The sequence below is a fragment of the Hyaena hyaena genome, unplaced genomic scaffold (genome assembly GCF_003009895.1).
Source record: "Hyaena hyaena isolate Hyena2069 unplaced genomic scaffold, ASM300989v1 scaffold_1061, whole genome shotgun sequence".
Classification (NCBI taxonomy): Eukaryota; Metazoa; Chordata; class Mammalia; order Carnivora; family Hyaenidae; genus Hyaena; species Hyaena hyaena.
The window spans coordinates 572,865-598,217 of NW_024081696.1; the positions used below are offsets into that span (position 1 = coordinate 572,865).

Sequence of the window (25,353 nt, forward strand, 5' to 3'; positions counted from 1 at the left end):
TCCTGACGTTGTGACTCTGAGGCCCTCTGAGTCTAAGGTGGAGAGCACGGGGACTTGGTTACATAAGTCAAGGAATTCCTATTGACTTGTCATGTCCAAAATGCCGAGGTGATCAAAGGAGCAGTTTCAGTCTTTCTTTGTACTGCCTCAAAGAAGAAAACTTTCACAGCAATGGCATATATGAGACTTTGTTCAATTTTGCTATCTCCCTTTGCCAGCATGTTGAAAATTCATTGCCAGCATGTTGAAAAGTGGGACCAGAGGATGGCTCCTGATGTTTGTTTTTCCTCTTGCCAGTCCTGGTCTAAACACTGTCATTTAAGTCAGAGGCAAGAAAAATTCAAGACTTGCTACACCATTAAATCTGAAAGATGCTTTCACAAGAAAGGGTACACACATCCCTTTCCTCCTCCCCATATTCTCGTCCCTTAATCACCAGGATCAAACAAGAATGCTGTCAGTCCTTCTTCACCTTAAGATAAATATCCACAATCACGAATGCTTTTGCCAAAAGAACACGATACAAACCAAGTGACTTGCATTCTTCTTTCCTCCTTTTCTCTCCTTTTCATTTGGCTTTTCTTTTCCCTTCTCTTTCCTTCTACAGATATTTATTGGGCATCCATTAATGACTAGCTCAAGTAACATCTTCCCAGGGAAACCCTCCATGACTTCTCAATTTGAAATCGTTTCCTTAAACTTTTCACTTACTGGTGTGTTTCCTTTTAATTTTATTCATAGGACTTATTATCTGATAGTTTCTATTTGTTTTCTTGCTTATGACCCATCTCTTCTGTTAGAAATACAAACTTCCTAAGAGCAGGGGAATATTGTCTGTCTAACTCACTGTTTCACCTCAGTTCCTAGCACAGTGTCTAAAGTATGTAATATATTTTTTTGAAAAATTGAATGGAACTGGTTATGAGAGATATAATGTTGAAATATAAATGTCCCCCATCTTGTAATAAATACTTTCTAGTATAAAAGGGAAAAAATATATAAATGCTCATTCAAATATTATTTGGCCAAGTTCTAGGAAGGAAAAGGTAGTGAATGCTGTGAATGTGTATAGCAGTGTTATTTTACAGTAGACTAGAGGGGTCAGGAAGGAGTTCCTTGAGCAATTGTCTTTTAAGCTGAACTTGAAAGATGAATACGAGTTGATTATTCAAAAGGGGAGGAGGACAGTGTTAAAGGCAGAGGGAAATTTTTCATGGTTCTAATGCACAGGAATAGGAGCTATATTTAGAGCGTACCTTAAAATCATCTGCCTATTAAAATTTAAGCATAGTTAATAAGAAACTCACAATATTTAAAGAAATGTCTACAGAGACAACAGAATAGTGGTAAGTGGTATTCTTGAAAACATCAAGTATATTATGACAAACCAGATGCTATTTAGTGAGACAAAGACTAGAATATTATGACTGAAATATCCGCTCATTCTCTAAACCACTTCAAAAAACATGTATTGAGCACCTATTAAGAATAAGTCATTAAATTAGCTTTTTAGAAAACAAAAAATAATATCTCAAATGTTTGCCCTCAAAAAGTTTATTATTTCTCATATGTAGAATTTAAGAAACAAAACAGATGAAGATAGGTGAAGGGAAGGAAAAGAAAAATAAGACAAAAACAGAAAGGGAGGAAACCATAAGAGACTCTTAATGATAGAGAACAAAATGAGAGTTGCTGGAGGGGAGACGGGTGGGGGGATGGGCTAAATGGGTAATGGATGTTAAGGAGTTGTTGTGATGAGCCCTGGGTATTATATGTAAGTGATGAATCTCTAAATTCTACTCCCAAAACCAATACATACTATATGCTATATGTTACATATCTTGAATTTAAATAAAATCTTGGAATAGCAAGAAAAAAGTCTTCCAGTTGACAATAAAAAAAAAAAAAGGTTTATAATTTGGTAAGGGACAGATTGTTTCAATATGAAGTGGAAATACAGATATAAACATGTACATACGGTTTAATAAAACAAAGAGAGGACATGTATGCTAGCCTGGAATGTCAGGAAAGAGTTTCAGGAAGAGGATCTGTAAACTGACTTTTGAAAGTTAAGTAGAGATGATAAATTGAAAGCATAGAGTCAGGGTGGAGAGGATGAGGAGGGTTTAGAGATAGGGAGGACTGTATGAGAAAGGCTTGGAAACATAGAATAAGATGATATATATGGGGAAGAATGAGGATTTTGTATCACTATCACATGAATAGATTCTGTTGTACAGGGTAATTGTGTACACACGATAAGTTAATGCATATGAAATATTTTGGATATGCCTAGCACAGAGTGAACCCCCAGTGAATGTTAGTGATGCAGTGTATGTAACAATGATTGCGGCATGTGGGGTCACACACGGGACAGGAGTGACTGGACGTGAGGTTTGAGAGGTGGGAAGGGCACAGGGCATGGGCAAAGGATTTGCCATGATAATACACTGGAACTCTAACTATAGATAATAGAGTGTCACTGAAAGATTTTAAGCTGGGGAATGCTATGACCCTATTTACACCTTGAATACTTCTTTAAGACTACAGTTAGAAAATGGAATCAAAGATGCTGAAGACCAAAAAAAAAAAAAAAAAAGTAGTTATGAGGTTATTAAAATGGATCAGAAAAAAGATAAGGTTATGAACTAAAACAGTGACAGTGAAAATAAAGAAGAAAGGATGAATGAAAATGTACCTATGATATAAAATGATGAGACTTTTTGATTGAATGGATATGGGGAAAGAGAGATTGAGGGAGAAAAAGTCATCAAATATGAATCCAGATTTCTGACTTAAGTGGATGGTAACGCCATTAATGACAGAATGAATAAGAGATATGGTAGGAGAAACTGCCTGGTGAGGACAAAAAAGATATTCAGTTCAGTTTTCGACTTGTTGAGTTTTACATACTCCTCAGATATCCAGGTAAAAAGACCCAGCATGTCAGTTGGTATGCTGTTTTGGAAACATGGCTACAAACTCTTTGACACTTGTCCATGATTCAGGGGGAAACCCTGCTATATAGTAAGGGGACTTACACATTTGTGCTAAAGTTTTAAAGTATTGTTTTAAAATATATCTTCATGCAACAATAGAACTTAGAATCATGATCTTAAGTTACTTTTTAAATATTTTGATTAGTCATTTTCAAAACCTCCTTGATCTTGCTTCAGTCCTGAGGTTTTAAGATAAATGGTATTGCTTGATTCATAAATAAGAAATATAAATACAACAAAACAACACATGGTTTTATATATTCCAGGTTGGTCTAGTGGTGTTTGGTAGGGATATAAACCCTTCAATGATTCTAATGTATCAATATGTCATATTTCTTACTGGGCACTAAAACATATTGTAAATTTGTAAAGGCTATGAGATTTGGGAATTATATGAAGCTTGACTGAACCTTTGCTATGCACGTAATAATAACAAATGGTGTTATTTTTATTTAGAATCTGTTATGTTCCTGACACTTAGATCTTATCCCAAACCTTCAGCAGAATTCTGTAAAGTAGTTATTAATTTACTCATTTTAAATCTGAAGATTAACTTAGAGAAGTTAAATGACATGCCCCAAGTCATTAAATAGTAAAAATGGAATTTGGACTTGGATCTCCCTAGTTCTAGAGTGAGGTGGTAAGAGGTTGAAATTTACCATAAGACAGAACTCTGTTTTGTACCAGCTCTCCATTTAAAAGCTGTGTGATTTGGGCAATTGTGAGTTAACAGCTCTAAGTTTCAAAGTTTTAATCTATAATAGAAAGGTAATACCAACTTAAAGGGTTATCTTGATAATTTAATTATGTATGCATATATGTGCATATGTAATAGGCATGTAATGAATGTAAGTTCTCTTCTTTTTTTTTTTAATGTTTTATTTATTTCTAGGGGAGAGAGAGAGAGAGAACGTGAGCAGGGGAGGGTCAGAGAGAGAGGGAGTCACAGACTGAAACAGGCTCCAGGCTCTGAGCTGGCAGTCAGCACAGAGCCCGACGCGGGGCTCGAACCCACGAACCGCGAGATCATGACCTAAGCGAAAGTCGGACGCTTAACCGACTAAGGCACCCAGGCGCCCCTGTAAGTTCTCTTCTACTATCCATTTTAATGTATGCAGCTTTTTACATAGTTATGATTCAAAAAATATTTTAGTGTGTTATCCCTTTCCAAAAATGAAAGTTCTGACCATTCTAATGAGAGTTGATATTATTCTATTTATTTTTAGAAGAAAGAGTAACTAAACATGTAGAAAGGTAACTAGTACACACAAAATTGACATAGAGTTTGAAATGCCTAAATATTTTGTTTATTTCTTCTTCTACCGCACCCCTAATTTACTCTAGCATACTAGACTAAGTAACTAAACTCCAATAGGTAAGAATTCAATATAGAAGAAGCTTTAGAATTTATAACCCACTGATGAAGATTTATCAAAAAACTTAATGAATCCACTCTTCTTCAACTCCTCCCCCACTCTTTTCTTTTAGTTATTTTTTTACTGGCTGAAAACTGTAGAAACTCACAACTGTAAGACTTTATTACTTTTAGAGGATACACGATAGTACGTTTACTATAAATAATTCACACCATACTACACTTGTCAAAAGGAATGAACAAAGTATATATCATAGTACAGGAGCCTTGATTTTTATTGTTTTTGCTCACTTACTCACTAATTCTCCTACTGCAGCTCCCTGTCACTGTGAATTAGAGTAGTTCTGATGTATACAAATATGGTATTCTGTGTAATTAGATATTGGGATAGGAGCCTCTGTAAATTACTTTAACTGGTGTCAGTACTGAAGCAAATAAGTTTTTAGTTCTGTTTCTAGTTTGAGTTATTTTCTGACCCTAAACAGCCTGACATAAAGAAGTGCTTTTCTTTGTCAAAGACAGCCTTTTCAAATCTAACTGCCAGACACACTATTGAGCTATGTGTTCAATTCTAATTGGCTGAGATCTTTTCAATTCGGCAGTTTCATCTTTAATGCAATGGATGTAAGATTATGTGTTGGTCTTTTCAATGGGTTTTCCATACTGGTGATTAGGGCAGAGGATTTGAACATAAGCAGGCTGCTGGCTATTTCGTCTGGCCAATTTAAATTGATTCATACAAGTCCTTTGTACCCCAGGGAAAGGGCAGAACAAATCCAAGTGAGGGAGACAGCTATTGCTACTGTTAGATGGAAAAGTAGAAAAGAAGGCTCTGTGTGTGTGTGTGTGTGTGTGTGTGTGTGTGTGTGTGGCAGACTAGAGGAGGGGAAACACTCTAAGTATTGTAAAATTAGAGCTCTGAGTAGTCTAGCAGAGAAATATTGCAACTTAACCAGTAGGCTTCTGTGTAGAATCAAGTTCACTGGGAAAATTATTTCCAAGATTGATTTTGATATCTTTAGGTTAAAAGGGCTATGTAAATGGAAACTGTTCTTCATATCTGATCCACAGGGAGCCGTGGTGTGAGTGAACTCTTTTCTGTTTCCAAAAAAGAGTTGATAACTCTTACAAAACTCCAAAGCACCCCTGAGCTGAATTTGCTATATCAGAATAGAAGAGGGTAAGTTAAAAATTTTGTTGGTGCCAGGTAAAATATTTCTTAGAACAGATGGGTGTTGTTGAGAAAAACTCCCAATTTTCTATTAAGAAGGTAGACTAGGATGAGCTTGTCAGTTTGGGCACATCCAGAGTATTCCTTTTCAAACAGATCCTGGTTACAAAGCTCACTTCCGGTTTATCTCTCCCAGGAGAGAATAAGGTACTAGGTACACCATGATGGGCCCATTTCTATAACATCTTTATCCTATGAAGAAGGAATTTTAAGTGAAGCCTTCATGTTTCCTCAACTCCATCTCCAAGTTTCTCAGAAAAATCCTTAGTATGCTACATCAGTCAAGTTGGTGACTCCCTATCTAAGGGAGAAAGGAATGCCTTTCTTTATACAAAGAAAACAGGGACAGTGCACTGTTGACAATATTTTAACAAGGCCATCTCAATCTTTCCTGAACACATGAAAACAATGCAACATTTTTCTAGCAAGAGAAAATAGCAACAATTTTCATTTTCTTGGTTTTGACATGTTCTGCTCTAGAACATATGCAAAACATCCATCTGTCTCCTGAGTACTAACATTCAGTTTGTTAAAATTCATAGCAATAATGAAATGCAACACCGATGCCTATCACATTAGTTGAACAAATAAGGGTGACAAGTATGGCATATGTTTCAGAGACCAGTGGGTAAATCCTCTATGCTAAAAGATTTTTGTTGTTGTCATTTGGTAGGAAATGCTGGGAACTTACACAATGATTCATTGTTCCTTAAAATGTGAAATTCCACAAAAACTAAAACTAGTTTTCAACTATCACTCTCAATCAACTAAAAACAAACAAAGCCAACCCCTGTAAAGAGCTACCTACAGCAGCTATATCTGAGCTGTCTTCCGGAAGACTAATGCTTTGTAAACAGTCTTTTTTCTGAAACTCAAGTTTCTTGAGAGACACTGTCTGAGAATCACTTGAATAAATGCAATGTGTTCGGTAACTAGAACTTGCTAAGGCCTCCTAAGGCTTCAGAATATGTATGAATTTCCAAGGGATACTCAAATACAGACTACCTGGAATTTATTTTATACAAATTAGAAGATCATTATAACTAACAGAAATACATTCATATATTCATCAAAAGTCATGTATGTGAATGTTAATAGCAAAAGTATTCATAATAGTCTCCAACTGAAAATTATCCAGATGACCTTAAGCAATAGAATAAATAAATAGTGATATAACAAAACATTATAACAATAAGAATGAACAATATACAACTACCTGCAATAATATGAGTGAATCTCACAAATTTTTGGTCAAAAGAAGCCAGATTTAAAAATGTACATACCATAATGGTACACTTATAAAGTACAGAAAAAGGCAAATCTAATTTATGCCCCAAGAAAGCAGTGGTACCCTCTCTGGGGAATGACTGGAAAAGAATGTAAGTGGGTCTTGTGAATGCTGGACATGTCAGTTTCTTCATCTGGATACTGGGTACTGGATGTGAATTCAGTTTGTGAAAATTTATTGAGCTATAATGTGAAAATTGTGTGTGTGTGTGTGTGCACGTGCACATGTGTATTTATACAATACTCAAATAAAAAGTATAAAACATAACAGGACTACGTTTAAGTTATTTCTTAGTATACCATGTCTGTTCACTTTTCTCTATTAAAGTAACTCCCATAATCATTTTTTCTTTTTTAAAAAAATTTTTTTAATGTTTTATTTATTTCTGAGAGAGAGACAGAGACAGAAACAGAGACAGTGTGAGCAGAGGAGGGGCAGAGAGAGAGGGAGACACAGAATCTGAAGCAGGCTCCAGGCTCTGAGCTGGCAGTCAGCACAGAGCCCAATGCGGGGCTCGAACCCACAAACCGTGAGATCGTGACCTGAGCTGAAGTGTCGGATGCCCAACCAACTGAGCCACCCAAGCACCCCATATAATCATTTTTTTCACATCATTTCTTTCTCTCTCTGTGCTTACAACAACTATCAATGAAACCTCATCTCTTAATTAATACAATTTCATGTCCTATTTCAGGTAGGAAACCTTTTAGATCAAATTGGTAGCCTGAGAAATCTTTCAGTTTAGCAATTGCTCTTTTTTAGTATGGACTTCTAAGATTCTAGCATTTAAAAAGATAAGAACACTTCTTTATGTACTTTAAACATCCTAATAAAGCAGCAAAAGTGGGCAGCAAAATTTGATATATTTTAAGGTATCTAGTTGTGACCCTCTGATTTCAATGACAGTGTATTCTATTCCATTTCACCTGAAAACAAATAAATTTATTTAGTTATTTATTTATTTCACCTGGAAATTTAAACTCCATAGGAGCTTCTGTGTATAAGCAGAGTTTGTTTATGAGGTACAATATACCTCATTAAAACAATGACAAAGATGCTACTCCACTTTTGATCATTTCTAGTTTCCTCTCCCTTAACATGAAGAAATAATTATTGATCATTTTTATTTATGAACTACTACTACTATTATGACTGTTACCATTACTGAAATACTAATTATTAGTACTTACTTTGTGCCAGCCAGTGTTGTAATCAATTTGCATATATTCTCTCATTTAATCTTTATAATCTTAGGAAGCAGGAGTTGTTATAAGTCCCTTTTTTTTTTTTCAGATGAAGAAAGTGAAATTCAGCAAGAATAAATGACTTGCCCAAGATCAAAGAACATGGCTTGATTTAAACCCAGGTGTTCTCACATCAGAGCCCAAAATTTCATCATTTTGAGCTAAGGTAAGTTTATAAGTGCTCACTAATCATTGGCTCCCTTACTTCTAGTTCAGGCATTGTCAGCAAGGTTAGATCTAACAAATATTCCTTTTCTTTGTATTTATTTCAACAAAAGAAATTTGAATCCACATAAAACTTCCCATATATAAAAGATAAAGTCTAGTTATATGTCTACTCTAAGAAAGTAATTATTATTACATAATACAACTTTATTTCTCTAATACCTAAGAATGTTATATAGTTCATTCTCTTTTTAAAGTACCAATACCAAGAGTGCCTTCAGCTCACCTGAAGCTCTGGAGTTGCCTGCCTTAGTGATGGTCTATTGGACTCTTTGATCAAGTTCCCAAAGACTCAAATATAATCTACAGAGGAAATGGGAGTGCAGAAGTCATACAAGCAAAAGACTTGTTGATGCATTGACATAATCTATAATCTATGCACACAGTTCAGTGTATCACCATGGAGATGCAATGACGAAAAATATACCTTTTTCATAAGCCCACATCAAACAGGTCTGCTCATCTTTTTCACCACTAGATCTGCTGGGATCACAAGCTACCAGATTCATATCGGCTCCATTATCCAGTAAGAACTGAACCAGACGAATGTGACCATGGTAGCAAGCAGAGTGCAATCCTATAATAGAATAAAAGCAAGCAAGGAGAGAAGAGGAAAACTGAACCCCAATTTTCAAAAGATAGTTATTACCATATCATAGCTTGTTGCCAGAGATATAATCAAAGATAGATTTCTTTGGTGAAAACTTAATTCTATTATTGAGCAAACATGGCATACTTCAAGCAAAAGAAGTATCCTATTCTAATTGATCTTCCAGATAGACTGCCTTATGTTTAGCAGAATTTCTAGTATTTCTACATCCACTGAAATTACCAAGAACAAATGTTAGCATCTTTGTACATGAACAAAGACCCCAAACAAGCATTTTTCTTGAGCAGCAAACCAATGCCAACGCAGTGCGGTCAGTCTCTCCTGGTACAGGCCATAATAGATACATGAACTGTAGATAATTAAGCACAATAATGAAACTGACCAAAAGTCAGTCTACTTTTTATTGTCATCAGGCACCATCAATTCTAAATGATGTCATTGATAAAATATCCCTCCTCATTAGGGTTGACTGCTCCCTCTTTTCCTTTCCCTCTTGAGCATACCACTGTTCTTAAGTATGGATATACATCAAAAACTGGTGATGTTTCACTAAAGCCTTACCCGTGTGCCCATCTCTTCCTTGGTGGTTGATGCTTATAACATTCTGGTCAAGAAGAAATTTAACCAGGTCAATGCTCTTACCATAGGTACAAGCGCTGCAAAAACACAACATAAAGAAAACAAAAGACCTCTCTTATGGGCTGAATTGTGCGTCCCACAAATTAATATGCTTAAGCCCTCTTATAATTCACAATGTGACTGTATTTAAGGGGTACATTTTAAAGAGGTTTTTAATTTAAAATGGAATCATTAGGGTGGGACCTAATCCAATATGACTGCTGTTCTGATAAGAAGGGAAGATTAGTACACAGATGACACAGACCGAGGGACAATCATAAGAAGGCCCTAGGAGAATATGACTATGTACAAGTCAAGGACAGGGGTCTGAGAAGAAACCAAATCCACTGACATCTCGATCTAGGACTTCCAGCCTCCAGAATTGTGAGAAAATAAATTTCTGGTGTTCAAACCACCTAGTGTGTTATATTTTGTTATGGCAACTCTAGAACATGAGTACAGTCCTGTTTCACCCAGGCTATTCCAGATGCTAGTGTGTATACAAGAGTGCTAAAGAGACAAGGAAGGGAGAGAGAAGGAAGTGATAAAAAACAGGCACATATGGCAATAAAATATTGAGATTCCCAAATCTGGGCCTCCAAGATGAGAAGTTGTATAAAACTTCCAGTATATTATTATTAAATATTTCCTATGATACTCTTTCATAAAAGGAGGAAAAATATTGCAAGTTTCATGCACTTTTATAGGACCTAAGCATTCTGCAGGACAACTGAATGGGGAAACTCAGAAAGGGCCAGGGAGATTTAGGTTACAACTTGGCCTTGTGAGTGGCATCTGAAGTGGCGAGTGGGCAGTTTTGTGGGCCTGAGCCCTTAACTTGTGGGATCTGACATAACTCCAAGTAGATAGTATCAGAGTTGAATTAAATAATAGGACACATACTTGGTGTCAGCAGAAGATTTGGAGAATTGCTTGGTGTGGGAAAAACTCATACATGGCTGGGGTCTTGTATTTTGAAGTGAAGTATTGAGTGTTGTAGGATATCTCAGAAAAACAGTGGTTCTTTTCCCCTTCCAGACTTGATTCTAGAAGAGATTGTTTTCTGGGTCTTACTAGTTCCTCTTCATGAGACGACCTTGCCCAAATTCTTTCTGTTTAATGAAATATCATTTTCTTCACAGAAATACATTATTCATCTAGCTGAACTATTGGTCCATCTATTAAGTCTTCTTGTAGCCAAAGGCTGAGTTCATTGCTATCTCCAATGTTTCTTTATCATTTCAGTCTTATGGCACTTATTACATTGTGTTATGGTAACGGATATACCTCTGATTACCTTGATACCTTACAACAGAGTTCCTTTAAGGAGGGAAGGGCTGGTGTCATCTTAATGTTCTCACCAGTGCCAATACAAGGCAGGTCCTTAATAAGCCTTTCTTGGATAATAGAATTAATAAAAACCTGCAACTCAGTGCAATAGATCTAAGCACCATTAATTATTCCTATTATAAGAAAGACCCATAACAATACACTTTTAATGTTCCATTGTCTGAACTGTCTCATTGTTTCTTTTCAAAGCGACCATTTATAGGAATTGATGAGTTCTGAATGTATACATTCATGTGTATACATATGTGTTACATGTGTATGTGTATATGTATATATATACACACATATGAAAACAATAACAGAAATGAGTGTTTTCTATTGACTGAAAAGCACTGTGATTTCAGAACCAGAGTGAACTCCTCATGTAAAGGGAGAGTTTCTTTTATAAATATGTGCTTAAAGTGAATAGAATAAAAATATTAATATGTTATTCATAGCAGCCACAGGCTTATACAAAATAAAACGATTCGATACATACTTTTAACTCACTTCACTGAACTTGTCATATAGACTCTTCTGGAGTTGACAATCATCCTTTGATTATAGTTGGTTCCAATTTATATACACAGAGTAGAAAAATGATTTGAAAACTAGCCTAAGGTATCAGCCTTAACAAGCATGACCTAATGGGGAAAGAGGACACCAGTAACTGTACATATCAGTTCTGCCAATTATCCCTTTGGGGACAAATTCCACTGACCAATTTTGACTGAAAGCATGATACAAAGAGTTCTTGCATCTGTTCTGTTATAGAACATGTAGAACATAGACGTAACATTTTGGTATTAGAACATGAAGATAAATAAATAGCACAGAATTTGGAATCAGGTAGGCATTTAATACATGATTTTATAGTCATAAGATTCTTTGGCAAGTTACTTAGCTTCTCTGAGCCTCAATTTACTAGTCTGTAAAAGAGGGATAATAAATCCTACTTCATAAATGGTTATGAGGATTAAATGACATAATGGATACAAATCATCTGACAGATATCCATCACTCCATAAATAGTTTTTTCTACCTTCCTTTGGCTGAACTTTTTGTCTGATAAGAAAAATCTGAACATCCAAGCAGAATTGGACAGGCTGATGCCTTAACAGGAAGCACAAACTTAATACTAATTCAGTATGGGACAAAAGGCCTCTTCATTTCTAGTAGTCACCAGCACAATACAAACACTATGTAAATAACATACTATTCTCAACTATATTTTTTAGAGGTTGCAGACTAGCCAAGAAATCTTTAATGTGTATGCAAATGATTTCATATTCAAGGTATATTAAATTCAAAGTAATATGTTTTTATTTTTACAGCAAAGTAGTAGCTCATTGTTAAAAATGAACTTTTCAATTTTTATAAAACATCTGTCTTTCCTTTGGATATTTTAGGGAGCTATGGCTCTTATTTTTAGCAATCTTTCCCCCGCCCTTTTCTAGAGTACATTGTAGAGGACTCTCATGCATTCCTATAAAGGAGTTAATGCCTTCTTAGGTATCTCAGTGGCCACCGTGACTAGACTTTTACAGGCTGACAGATGGATGTCTTAGATAGGTAGATACATTTGCACATAAGGTTTAAGTGGTAAGGAAAAAAGTGTCACATTTGATGCTGATGAATTCTGGTAATGAGATTCTTGTTGGAGGAGGATTATGGGCACTGCCCCTTTTGGCAGCTTTCCGCCGAGTGAAGTGGAATAGAAGCAATATGCTTACAGATGTTGATATGCCTGTTGCCTTGGCAACATCAGTCCCTGTCTTTGTGGCTGCTGCCAGGAATTCAGCATCTGGCTCCGGCCCCATCTGTTATACCGACTGCAGCATCTGCTTCTACCTTTTCTTCTGTGCATCGAGCTTGGGCTCCTTGTCCTCTACCCACCCTCTGATCTTGCTCTCTGATTTCAACATCTGCCACTCTCCCTTCTTGCTTTATGTGCACAACTTCAGGTGCTGAAGCGTATCAGCCACCCTTAGTCACTAGTGCACTTAAACATTATTTTACCTGTGAAAAGGTGTTTCACTGAAGATGTTTTCTTTAGTCAGACTTTCTATTCCTGATATTTGGATGATTTCCTTGGCGACCTCAAATTTGCCATTGTAGCATGCCCTAGAGTTAAAGAAAATGTTTTTATAGTGGTAAGAAGGTACAGGCAGTAGAGCGGGAGGACATATGGAACTATACATATTACTCACAGGTGCAAAGGGGTATCTCCATAGATATTAACAACGTGCGGCTGAACTTCGATATCGCTCTGGAGCAGGTACTTCACTATGTCATGGTGTCCAAAACGAGAACAGAAATGCAGTGGGACGTGGTCTTCATTGTCCTGGGCATTCACTGTCATCAACAAGAAAGGAAACATATGTAATCTGGAATCCACTGTTTCTCAGCCTTCTCGTATCATGTCAGGGACTTTTCTAAGTGCCCAAGAGACTCCTGGAAATTACCAATTAATGATAATACTAAAGGAAATTAAGTGCAACCAATTAAAAAAGTTATAATTCTATTCTATTGCCCATTGCCACATTAAACAGGCTTTCTTCTAGGTTCCATAAATTCTACGGAATACATCTAATCAAATCTACCTTGCACAATGGAATAGTTCAGGAAACTAATAAGTATCCAAAAGATCCTCATGGTCTATTTCCACAAGTATCTCCTTCCAAAGTGATTTTTTTCCTTCTTCTGTAAGATCTTAAAAATTACAGATCCTGGCTAAAGTACCATTCCTAGAGATTTTGGTTCAATAGGTTAGGGTGAGGTCAGCACTGTATGTTTACAACACTGCTTAGAAAGTTCTGGTGTGCCCATAACTGAGAATTATCATACGACAGCATACAAAACAAGGCATTAAGAAAAGATAATAAGCTTTAGAGTGAGACAGCCCTCATTAATTATATTACCACAGTTATTTGATATTTAGTTGTTCACTCAGTAGTGAGCATCTCTCCTTCTCTTAGGCCCAGCCAGCCCCATAACCACTTTGGACATTTGGGGAATTTCCTATACTGAGAGAACTGACTAGAAGTCAAGACCATGTTCCATCATAGGAGCTGAAAATATGCTTTCCAAGCCTCCTTTGCAGCTAGGGCATAGGATCAGCAGATAGTGACCATATATCCTGGTTTAGGTTTCTTATCCTGCCATAATTTTTAATGGTGATCCTTTGACTCTCAACAGTCCCTGGTTTGGACACTTTTCTATAGGCTTCTCCAGTTGACACATTGTATCAGGCTCTGACATCAGGGCTGAGGACACAAAAAAGCAGAACCTAATCTATCTTGGCAACATAGCAATGGCAGATTAGCTGCATCCGATTTCCAGCAGCAATGATGCTAGTCACAGATTTGGTGCCTTGCATTGTTGGTGTCAGGAGCACAAAGTGTTGGCATGTGTGCCTAGCAGGGGTGGCAATGTGGCCCCAAATGACTACTTTTGGGGTGCGATTTTGGACTCTGTTCCTTACAGTAAGAATTCCAAAGTTGGGGGCACTTGGGTGGCTCAGCTGGTTAAGCGTCTGACTTCAGCTCAGGTTATTATCTCGTAGTTCGTGAGTTCAAGCTCCATGTTGGGCTCTGTGCTGTCAGCTCAGAGCCTAGAGCCTGCTTTGGATTCTGTGTCTCCCTCTCTCTCTACCCCTCCCCTGCTCACACTCTGTCTCTCTCTCAAAAATTAATAAACATTAAAAAAAAAAAAAGGAATTCCAAACCTGTCTTTCCATCCTGTTTGGGGGGAAGATACTTTGCACTAATTTGTATACTTTAATATAATCATTTTATGCCTAAAATAGCAAGAGTTAGTTTCTAATGCTTGCAAATAAGAGCATCTGATTGATATATACTCATTCCTTAACAAGTATAAAATGATCACTGTGTGCCAAGCAGAGTGCTAAGTGTTCGAGATACTGATTTTTTATTATCAGTGACAATGGAAATGATAACACTGTTGTTTCAGGGATGCAGAAAAGATTAAAAGAGATCATGATGAGAAAATATCTAACATGATGCCCGTCTTATATTAGTCATTTAACAAAAATGTGTATTCTTGATTTTCACTAATTTCCCTCCTAGAAATTTGCTAAGTGTTAAGGTCAATATCCTATAAATGTATAGCATCTATTCCCTGAAATAACCTGCAATCTAGTTGAATATTGAATAATTACAGGCCTGAGGTAATAATAACTGAACACCAAGCTGCTAAATTCTGGATCTGCTTTAGCACAAATTAGAACTAAAATAACTGAATCATCTGCTCGATAGTCATTTATTGTATTTGGTTATTTTGTTCATCTGTACAAAGCATTTTATTCAAAATAGAAAAAAACAATCCTTAACACTTGTTATTCTTATATGTATCTATAATAAAAGTTATCCATAAAATCAAAAGAATTAAGGAAAAGATGAAAGGATAGGAGAGAAAAAAAGGGAAGGTAATAGTTAATTTTAAAAATGTGCAAGTACTTTATTACTACTTGTTTTTATAACTAGCCTTTAACATTTAATGAACACAGGCTTTGTAGCTGCTGTATTTGTAGACAATGAATCTTACTTTATTGTCCTGCAAGATCTTAAGCCAAAGGGAAATCTTTAACAAAGTTTCTGAACTTCTCTTCCCAAGGCCGTTATTGAAAAATAAATCTTTGAATCTTTTTTATTAATGAGTGGCTCAGAAGGACACCCTTGCTTCAGAAGAATGTTCCTGGTTATTTTGATTATCTTTCTTTTTATGATACGTATCCTTTGTTCACGTTCTGTTGGAAGCCAGGGAAAGTCAATACCACGAGTCGAGTGGATGCTTTAGAACAGTAGGGAGTCCAGGGCAAGTAGAGGTCACATAAGAGGTCCTGAGGTCCAGAGGGGACATTGTAAAGCAGAGTGCAGCACAGTTTTCCATTAATTCATAGTTTGCCTGTGGCCATCCCTGGCCCCACCCAACATTATTCTTCTCTAGTTGAATCAATAAGCTTCAAAGTAGATTATCTACTTGGTGAATTACCTGCAGTGGCCTAGACTTTCTTCTCATCAAAGAAGATATAAATACCAACTGAAGGAAGGAACAAGCCAGGAGATATCCAGATCAGACACAGAGTTTATATATATACCTCTATATTTCTGCTTCAGTCATTGTGATCTACTTAGTTTTGTCTTGAACCAATTTGCAGTGATCCAAAAAAGTATATATCATTATATATTGTACAAGGGTAACTGAATGTATGAATGATATTCTATTTGCTCTAATTTAACTTTTTATTTAGAGATTTAAATAAAGAAGAATTTCAAGCAAAGAAGTAGATGTAAATAATTATTTGGAAAATATTTAGTGCCTAGTCCTCTACTTTGAAGAGAGTATGTGTTCAGTAAATCTTTTGAAAGAAAGATTGAGTGAATGGGTGGGTGGATGGGTGCTACTTCATGCTTATCTTTGCTTATTGATCTTAAAGATAAAATAAAAATTTCCATAGTAACCCAGCAATGTAAGCACTTCCTATTAGCTCTCTAAAACAACTCCCAAGTGTATCTTAAACACATTTTAAAGAACAAATCTGTGTGATAGCTCTGACAAGATACAGTTTTAGAAATAAAATACTTCCTCTTACTGGCTATGCCCTAAAATTTTTTGAGATTTTATGTAATAATCTAGTTCCACATGAAAGGAACTGTAACATTTAATAGTCAGATGACAACAAATTAATAAACTCTGAATTTAAAATTTTTCATTAAATATTTTTTAATGTTTATTTTTGAGAGAGAGAGAGACAGACAGACAGACAGATAGACACTGTGCAAGCAGGGGAGGGGCAGAGAGAGAGAGACACACACACACAGAATCTGAAGCAGGCTTCAGGCTCCCCAGCTGTCAGCACAGAGCCCAACACAGGGCTCGAATTCACGAATAGCAAGATCATGACCTGAGCTGATGTTGGTCACTTAACCGACTGAGCCACCCAGGCGCCCCCCATTTAAAACTTTATTCAAATGATAAGTCGTGAGGATTCAATCACTACTTTCTTCTTATGGAGTCCAACAACATTTTGACCATTTCAATATTATTCAATAAGCATTACATTTCTCCTTTTTTATTTTCTTAAGGGGGACAAAGAAGACTAGAGACTTGAAACATATGTGACTGAATAGGTCAGCCTCCCAAACATGCTAAACTGAAGAGGCTGCTTTCAGAATTACATTTTGGCTAATTTTGTAATCTGAATTTATTTTCATTTGTGACATTCTGTTACCAGAGAAACATACTGTAAATACCAAATTTCAAATTGTGCCCCTATTGGGGTCATTAATTTACTCTTCCTCTTATGTCCATTTACCACAGGCAAGGACCAGATCTAAAATAAATCATCTGGAGGCTTAGCTACACTTTGGAATAAATGAACTAGCTGATAATAAATCCTGTGCACTGTGCAGTAACCAACAGATCTTCTGGCTTATTCTTTGCAATTGGTTGAAGTACAAAAGGGACTTAAATATCAAGTGTGTATTAGAAGGAAATAAAAATACATAAAAATCTGAGTCATGCTGTCTCTTGATATTTTAAATGATTGACTAGAAAACATGTAGCGCTTGTGTGAATCAGAAAGAAACTGTTGAAAATTCTATCATATGATGCTGGTATGTAGGGGGAATACGGGTGCAATATACATTTCAATGTCCTTTGTAGAAGGGAACTTTGATCCTGGAGACATGCTGATCAATGATACTCATTTTGACACCACCGAGCTTTGGAGTTGCACAGAGGAATAAAAAGCTGAGGTTGGCATCAGTAATAAAAGGAAAAAAGTGAGCTGTTCCTGACCCTTTGGAAGAGCGAGGCAGTTTCAAAAACACAATTATGTGTTCAGTGGTTCATACAGGTGTACTTCTGCCTATTCTAAACCAACAGAATCAAAGAGACTGCTTAAACAAGGTCTAAGGAATAGCATTCCTTATATCCTGACCACACAGCTTATTTATGATAATGTTTAGAAGAAATACGTCTGTTATTACATACTGGCTCATAGAAAATGACACCAACTATGTGTCTCAAACTTTATAAAATAAAATAGCTCTCTTTCCAACATGGAGACTGGAAACTACCCTCGCCTCTTGCCATACTTGTCCCTGGAAGCCTTTGTATTTTCCTTACATGTAGGTGAAAACATTGATTAGCTTGATTAACTGAATATTGATCTAAATTTTGGACCAAAGAATCGGCAGTCCTGGAGCTCTGACAACCTTGTCCTTTTGTAAATGTGCATCGTTTCTGCTGCAAAGGCCAGCAGCTCTTACAGCTGGGCTTTTAATTAGGTCTCTTGGGGGTCAATGGAAGAATGTTGGATGTGCCTGAGAGAATTTAATGACAAGATGTAACTCTAAGCGAATTTGTGTCAAAAAATAAAGTTTGTAAGGAAGACAAAAAGAAGAGAAAGGAGGAACTTTCTTTAGCACTCTACTTTTAATCAATTTTCTAAAATTCATATTATTATTAAGAAAATTAAAAGTTGCGGTAAGTTCTATTCTATTAACCACATCCCAAAATCTTTCTTTGTATTCTAAAGCTTTTTTTCCTCCTAGGCTGATCATGCTGTAATGTTGTTTCCACCATAAATAATAGTAATATTGGGGAGGAAATGGGGAGCAACCTGAAATCTCATTTATTGCCATGGGAGTAAAAAATAGTACACTTGGGAAAACTGTTTGAAATTTTCCAAAAAGTTGAACCTGTGTATACAGAAATGGTACATACATGCATACACACCCGCATTGATACACTCAAAAGAGATAAATATATATGTTCCACACACACACACATAAAAATTGAATGAGAATGTTTCTGGCATCTACATTCATAAAAGCCAAACCTTAGAAACATTCAAACGTCCATTAGGAGGATGATGGATAAACAAACTATAGAATATTCATACAGTCTTTAACAATAAAAAAGAGCAAACTATGATTCATGAAACAACATGAATAAAAAAATCATATTATCAATCAAAAGAAGGCAGTCTCAAATTACATGAACTTTAATAACTGATAAAATTAACCTATGGCAATAGAAGCCAGGATATTGATTACCTCTTGTTGTTAAAGCTATTTACTGAGAAGGGAGCACAAGAGAACTTTCCAGAGTTCATTTGCTATATGAAAATATTCTATATTTTGACCTAGGTGGTTTTGCATGAGTTTATGGATAGTAAATATCACTTAAGTCAACATTCACTTAAGATTTGAGAATTTTGCTATATTCAAATTTTATCTCAATTAAGAAGAAAGATTAGTGAAAAATAAAAAATAAGAATGTTTTATCTAGAAAGTACTTTTATTACTAAAATTACTTTTATTGAAGCATCTAATATGCTGAGTTGAACTAAAATGTATAAAAAGGATAACAGATTTAGTTACTATGTTCAAATAATAAATTCTTATTTGTGAAACAAATTAGCATATGCAATTAATCAGCAGCTCCAGGATTCTCTCCACTAAATAAGGAACATGCAAGTAAGAACTATACATAAAATAGAAGATAGCAAAAGTGTTCTAAACGTATAATCTTACCATCTGCTTTGCTGCCTTCTTCCATCAAGAGCTTTGCAATATTAAAGAATCCTTTTGCAGATGCTAGGTGGAGGGGCCTATCTCCAACTTCACCACTTACATTTACATCAGCGCCAAATTTCAAAAGAAGACGGGTTACCTATAGGATCCATTCATTTGAAATTAGTATCGAAAGTCAAACAATAATGCAAAGCTTTCAAAAATATGGAAGAAGAAATATCATTAAGTATTTATCAGATTATTTTAACCTGAAAATAACAGAAAGTCATAACTCAATTGGCCTAAACAATAAGGAATTTGTTATTATATCACCTAACAAGAAGTCCAAAAGTGGGACAATTTCAGGGTTGGGTCTTCAGTGTACATAAATAATCCTCTGTAAAGCTACCCATAATTAGCCTTGAACCACCTTTTCCAAAATCTTCTTCTGGCTAAAGCCAGCAGTATTTACTTGGTTCTTGATTTTTACAGCAACTCTATGGATAGGTCACTGGTGGCTATCTTGTTACTGGAGTTCTGGGTTCATTTCTGAGTTTGTGAATAAATGGGACATAGCTGTAGTAATGATCAGCATCTTCCTCAATTAGCTGAGATCCACATCCAAAGAGAGAGAGAGATAGGATATTATACAACTTAGGAGTCTTACAGACTTTGGTTTAGGTAATTTATAGGATTCTGTTAAATTATTTAAATATCTACTTACAAACTTTCCAAATAATTTCTCTAAATCTGACATTGTCTCTGAGAATTTTAGAAGTCATTTCAGGGATCGCAAGAGGTAAGTTAGCAGTAAGTTTGTGCCATCAAAATAAGTTATGGGAGAAATCTTCAACTGACCTGATGACTGAAGTGTTAGCATAAAAGTGAATTCAAACTCTAAAACTATTTTGACTTTCTATGTGGTGCTAGCAAATAAACATATCTTGGGCAGAAAACTGTCAAGAATATGGTACATATTTGATAGAAATTCTTGGCAAAAAAAAAATAGCAGTATGGGATATAGAAAAACATCCTATAGTGTGTAGTGGGTAAAGAACAAGGTTCTGAAGTCAGGCTTCTTTTTATTAGCTATGCCACTTTTAATAAATTATTAGACCTTGCAAAACTTCAGTTTATTTATTGCTAAAATAGGAATCACAATAGTTCTAGTTCATAGAGTTGTTATGAGGATTAAATAAGTTACTACATGTAAAGAAAGCACTTAGAAAAGTGCCTAGTACTCACTAAATGTTAGCAGAAGTGGTAGCACAAATGTGGAACATGTGTATTTTATCCATTTGTTGGCTAATGGGCAGATGAATACTTAATTCAGGAGAAATTGGGACAGTAAAAGTTAGTCTCAAGAACTGTGCATTCCTAAGCAGGTATTTCCACTTACAAAGACTCCATCAATTCTGATTATGTGACTTTATAATGGACAGCTTTAAACTATCTTTGAAATCGATTGTCTATTAAGCACTATTATTATATACCTAGGAAATATTGCTCTTGGTCCAAAACATCTACTCTTCCACTTAAAAATAAGTAAATAAACAAATGGCAAGGAACATGGAACATTAGGCACATTTATACATTGAAAGTACCATTCTCCTGTCAGCATATTTTAGCAAATGACAATAGCATCCATAAATTACTTATATGCTGCCTTTGCACACAGAAAGTGAGTCCCTTATCATAAAAAGGCCATCCACATTTTAGCATAATTTTATAAGACTGTGACTATATATTCAGGGAAAGTAAACAAATTTAGCTCTCCATCCAACATGCATAGAAGCTCTTTATATTTCTGTGGGTGAGGAGGTTAATCACCAAAGAGGATGACTCTACAAATAATATGCATTGTGTATATCCTGTCTCTGCCTAAAGTCAGAAAAGTATGGATTTTTTTCATCATCTGGGCTTTTTAGACCTGTACTTTCAAAAGCATTTTCAGTGCCCAGCTCTCCAGTACACTCCAGTGCACTCTGAGCAGCACATCAAATGAAATGAGAAATCTTTCCTAGCTATAGGTCACGCTTCACAGGTCTGAGAGTGTCCAAGCATACACCAGCTAGCAAAGAAATAAAGGCACAATGACTAGAAGAGCACAGAGACACAAGTAAGTTTGATTTTTAACTTGGGATTCTCAGGCAGTGCAATGACATGACCTCTACAAAGGTAAAAAGGTATAATTTTACTCCATAATTGAGTAAGACTAGGGATCTAGAGATATGAAGTGAGGAAGAGTGAAAATGGGATGTCAAAAGAATAGTTAAGTTTTGGTTATTCAATTACATTTGTTATTTCTGCTTTATTTGGGTCAGTTTAGTTTCTTAAGGATAGCTAAATGGTGATCTTTGACAGAAGCACATATGAATTTTGTCTTTTAATATGTTAAGGTCAAAATAAATGGACTTATTTTGTCCTGGGAGGTATGTCACATAGGCTTTCTGTTCTGTAGACAATTTGATTTTTAACTCATTAGGCATTTGCCTCTTTAGAAAACAGTTTGACCATTACATAAAACGTTAACCATAGTGTTAACATATGAGCCATCAATTCCACCCTTAGATGTACCCAAGAGAAAAACAAACAGATGTCCATATCAAGACTTGTACATGAGGTGGGTATGGGGAGGAGATGATAGGTGAAATAGATAAAGGAAATTAAGAATACAGTTATCTTGTTGAGAACTGAGAAATGTATAGAATTGTTGAATCGTCATATTGTACACCTGAAACTAACATAACACTGTATGTTAATTATACCTGATTAAAAAAAAAACCTTTGAATGTTCACAGCAGCATATTCAAAATAGCCCAAAAAAGGAAAAAAAAATACAAATGTCCATCAACTGATAAATGAATAAATAAAATCTGGCATATCCATACAACAAAATAGTATGTCACACTAAAAAGTAACAAGGTACTGATAAATGCTATAAAGTTGATGAATCTTTGTTTTTTTTTTAATGTTTATTCATTTTTTGAGAGACAGAGAGAGACAGAGCATGAGCAGAGGAAGGGCAGAGAGAATGGGAGACACAGAATCAGAAGTAGGCTCTAGACTCCAAGCCATGAGGGCAAAGCCTGACACGGGGCTTGAACTCACAAACTGTGGTATCATGACCTGAGACAAAGTGGGCTGTTTGACCGACTGAGCCTCACAGGTGCCCCTAAAGTTGATGAATCCTAAAAACATTGTGTTAAGTGAAAGAAGTCAGTCACAAAAGACCATATATTGTGTGACTCCATTTGTAGGGAATCTCCAGAAGGTAACTCTATAGAAACAGAAAGTATATTAGTATTTTCCTCAGGTTGGAAGAGAGAGGTTGGTAAGAAGTTGGAAGTAAGTGTTAATGTGTACAGAGTTGCTTCTGGGGGTAATGGCTTCATTCAATTAATTGTGGTGATGGTTGCACAACTATGAATATACTAAAAGCCACTGAATTATACAATTTAAATTGAATTATATCTCAATAAATTTGTTAAAAATTTTAAAATCAATGCACTTTGGAGTTAGAGCACTAGGCCTTGAGTAAATAGCCCCACCACTCGAGCAAATTTCCTCAGCTTTCTGATTTGTCTCACTGATAGAAGACAAATAAGAAGATGCTCTAAGATACAACAGAATAATTATGGGCTTTGGGATTAGACAGACCTGAATATGTATTCCAGCTCTCCTAATTAACTGTGTGACTCTGGCAGTTTACTCAGGCTCATAGTGACCTGAGTGAGCTCATGCATATCATTGACAAGAAGGGAAAATAATAGTTAATTTTAGGACTGTGAAAAAATTACAAAAAATCCACCAGTCTACATAAAGTTCCTGTCCCATAGTATGAGATTGCTCACATGGTAACTCATTAAGTTCATTAGGTTGCCTCGAAGGTCAAATGAAACTATTCATTCAATGAAGGCACACTATAAACTTTAAAACATTCTATATATATTATTACAGAATATCAAGTTTTAAAATAATTACCTGTTATATAATTACATATTTAAAGCAAATTATATTTAAAGCACATTTAGTGATTGTTTTTTATTTTTTATTTTTCTTTTTTAGTATAATTTGTTGTCAAGTTGGCTAACATACAGTGTATGCAGTGTGCTCTTAGTATTGGAGGTAGATTCTTGTGATTCATCGCTTATATACAACACCCAGTGCTCATCCTAACAAGTGCCCTCCCCAATCCCCATCACCCATTTTCCCCTGCTCTCTCCCCCACTCCCCCCATCAACCCTCAGTTTGTTCTCTGTATTTAAGAGTCCCTTACGGTTTGCCTCCCTCCTTCTGTCTGTAACTATATTTTCCCCTTCCATTCCCCCATGGTTTTTTGTTAAGTTTCTCAAGTTCCATATATAAATGAAAACATGATATCTGTCTTTCTCTGTCTGACTTATTTAGTGTAATACCCTCCAGTTCCATCCATATTGATGCAAGATTCATTCTTTCTTATTGCCAAGTAGTATTCCATTGTACACGTAAGTATTTTTTAATGCTTATTATTTTTGAGAAAGAGAGACTTAGGGTGAGTGGGGGAGAGGCAGACAGAGAGGGAGACAGAATCTGAAGCAGGCTCCAGGCTCTGAGCTGTCAGCCAGAGCCTGATGTGGGGTTAGAACTCACAGACCAGGGGATCATGACCTGAGCTAAAGTTGGATGCTTAACCAACTGAGCCACCCAGGTGCCTCTGGAGTGATTGTTTTTAATTTTTCTAGGTTATTCCATGTACTAATTTCCCACTGCTGCAAATTGCCACAAATTTATTGGATTAAAACAGCACAGATTAGTCTCTTAAAAATGAGGAGCAGTCCTTATTATAAGAATGCTTGTGATTATATCAGGTCCACCCAGATAACTACAGGATAATTTCCCCAACTCAAGATCCTTAACTTGATCACATCTGCAAAATCCCTTTTAGGATAACATGCACAGGTTCTGAAAATGAAAACATGAACATATTTTGGGGGATATTTTCAACCTACCACATCCCAGGAGAGTAGAAAAAAAGAAGCCCAGTTTTTGAAAGACACATTTTTTTCATAAAGGAAGGCCTTAATGATTTGTCTTATTGTTATTGCACTAGCATCATCATAGTAACAGTTATTGAGCATTTGCCAAACACTTGAAATTAATATCTCATCATATCTGCAACCCTATGAGGTAGGCATTATTAATATTTTCTCCACTTTGCAGATGAAGAAATTGAGTATCAGGGAGATATCATCTACACATGGTCACAAAGCTAGGAATTTTTCAAATACAGGCTGAGTGATTACTGGGAGTGCACACTTACTCTACTTCCTCTCTTGGGTACTAAAACAGTTAGTGAAAATGAATCATTTGGCAGATGCAATGTTTCTATGTATCTATCAGCTCAAGGGTGGAGCTGACGAGAATATGGCAAAAATAATCCAAAGGATAACTTAAATATTCTTTCTTTGAAGCTAGGACAGTTCAGCAAAAGCCCAGAATGGTTCGCCAGCCTTTGGAAATTCTACTGTCAGACTTACCTGTTCATGTCCATAGTATGCTGCTATGTGTAATGGAGTGAAAAAAACTGCATCCTGAACATTGACATTTGCTCCATGTTGCAGCAGGACATCAGCAGCCTGGATAAGAAAGAGAGCTCAGTTAAGACCTTTATTTGGGGCATCTACCTATCAAACTTCATTTTACAACCACCACGTACAACTCTTCTTCAGTAATCACCATCCAGGACGAGTTTTCTTCCACTTCCCTTCTTTGAAAGCTCCAACCGCTGCGTTTGTCCAGAAAACAAAGACCAAATCCCTTACTGTGGCTTCCAAAGGTCTTCTCAGCCTGACATTATTCTTTTAAATGCACTTTCCATTACTCTCTTTCTTAAATTTAATAATGTAGTA

The 25,353-nt window shown here is 35.9% G+C and overlaps 1 protein-coding gene across 1 annotated transcript in view; it reads right to left on the reverse strand.

Moving 5' to 3' along the window:
- TNNI3K (TNNI3 interacting kinase) overlaps positions 1-25,080 on the reverse strand; it is a gene marked incomplete at its 5' end in the record, with an annotated part of 196,424 nt that extends 171,344 nt beyond the window's left edge. The window contains 6 exons of the mRNA XM_039222129.1: positions 8,790-8,939; positions 9,534-9,628; positions 12,939-13,043; positions 13,130-13,274; positions 19,484-19,622; positions 24,982-25,080. Coding sequence (XP_039078060.1) covers positions 8,790-8,939; positions 9,534-9,628; positions 12,939-13,043; positions 13,130-13,274; positions 19,484-19,622; positions 24,982-25,080 — 733 coding nt within the window. The remainder of the gene's footprint in view (positions 1-8,789; positions 8,940-9,533; positions 9,629-12,938; positions 13,044-13,129; positions 13,275-19,483; positions 19,623-24,981) is intronic.
- Between the last annotated feature and the right edge of the window lie 273 nt (positions 25,081-25,353).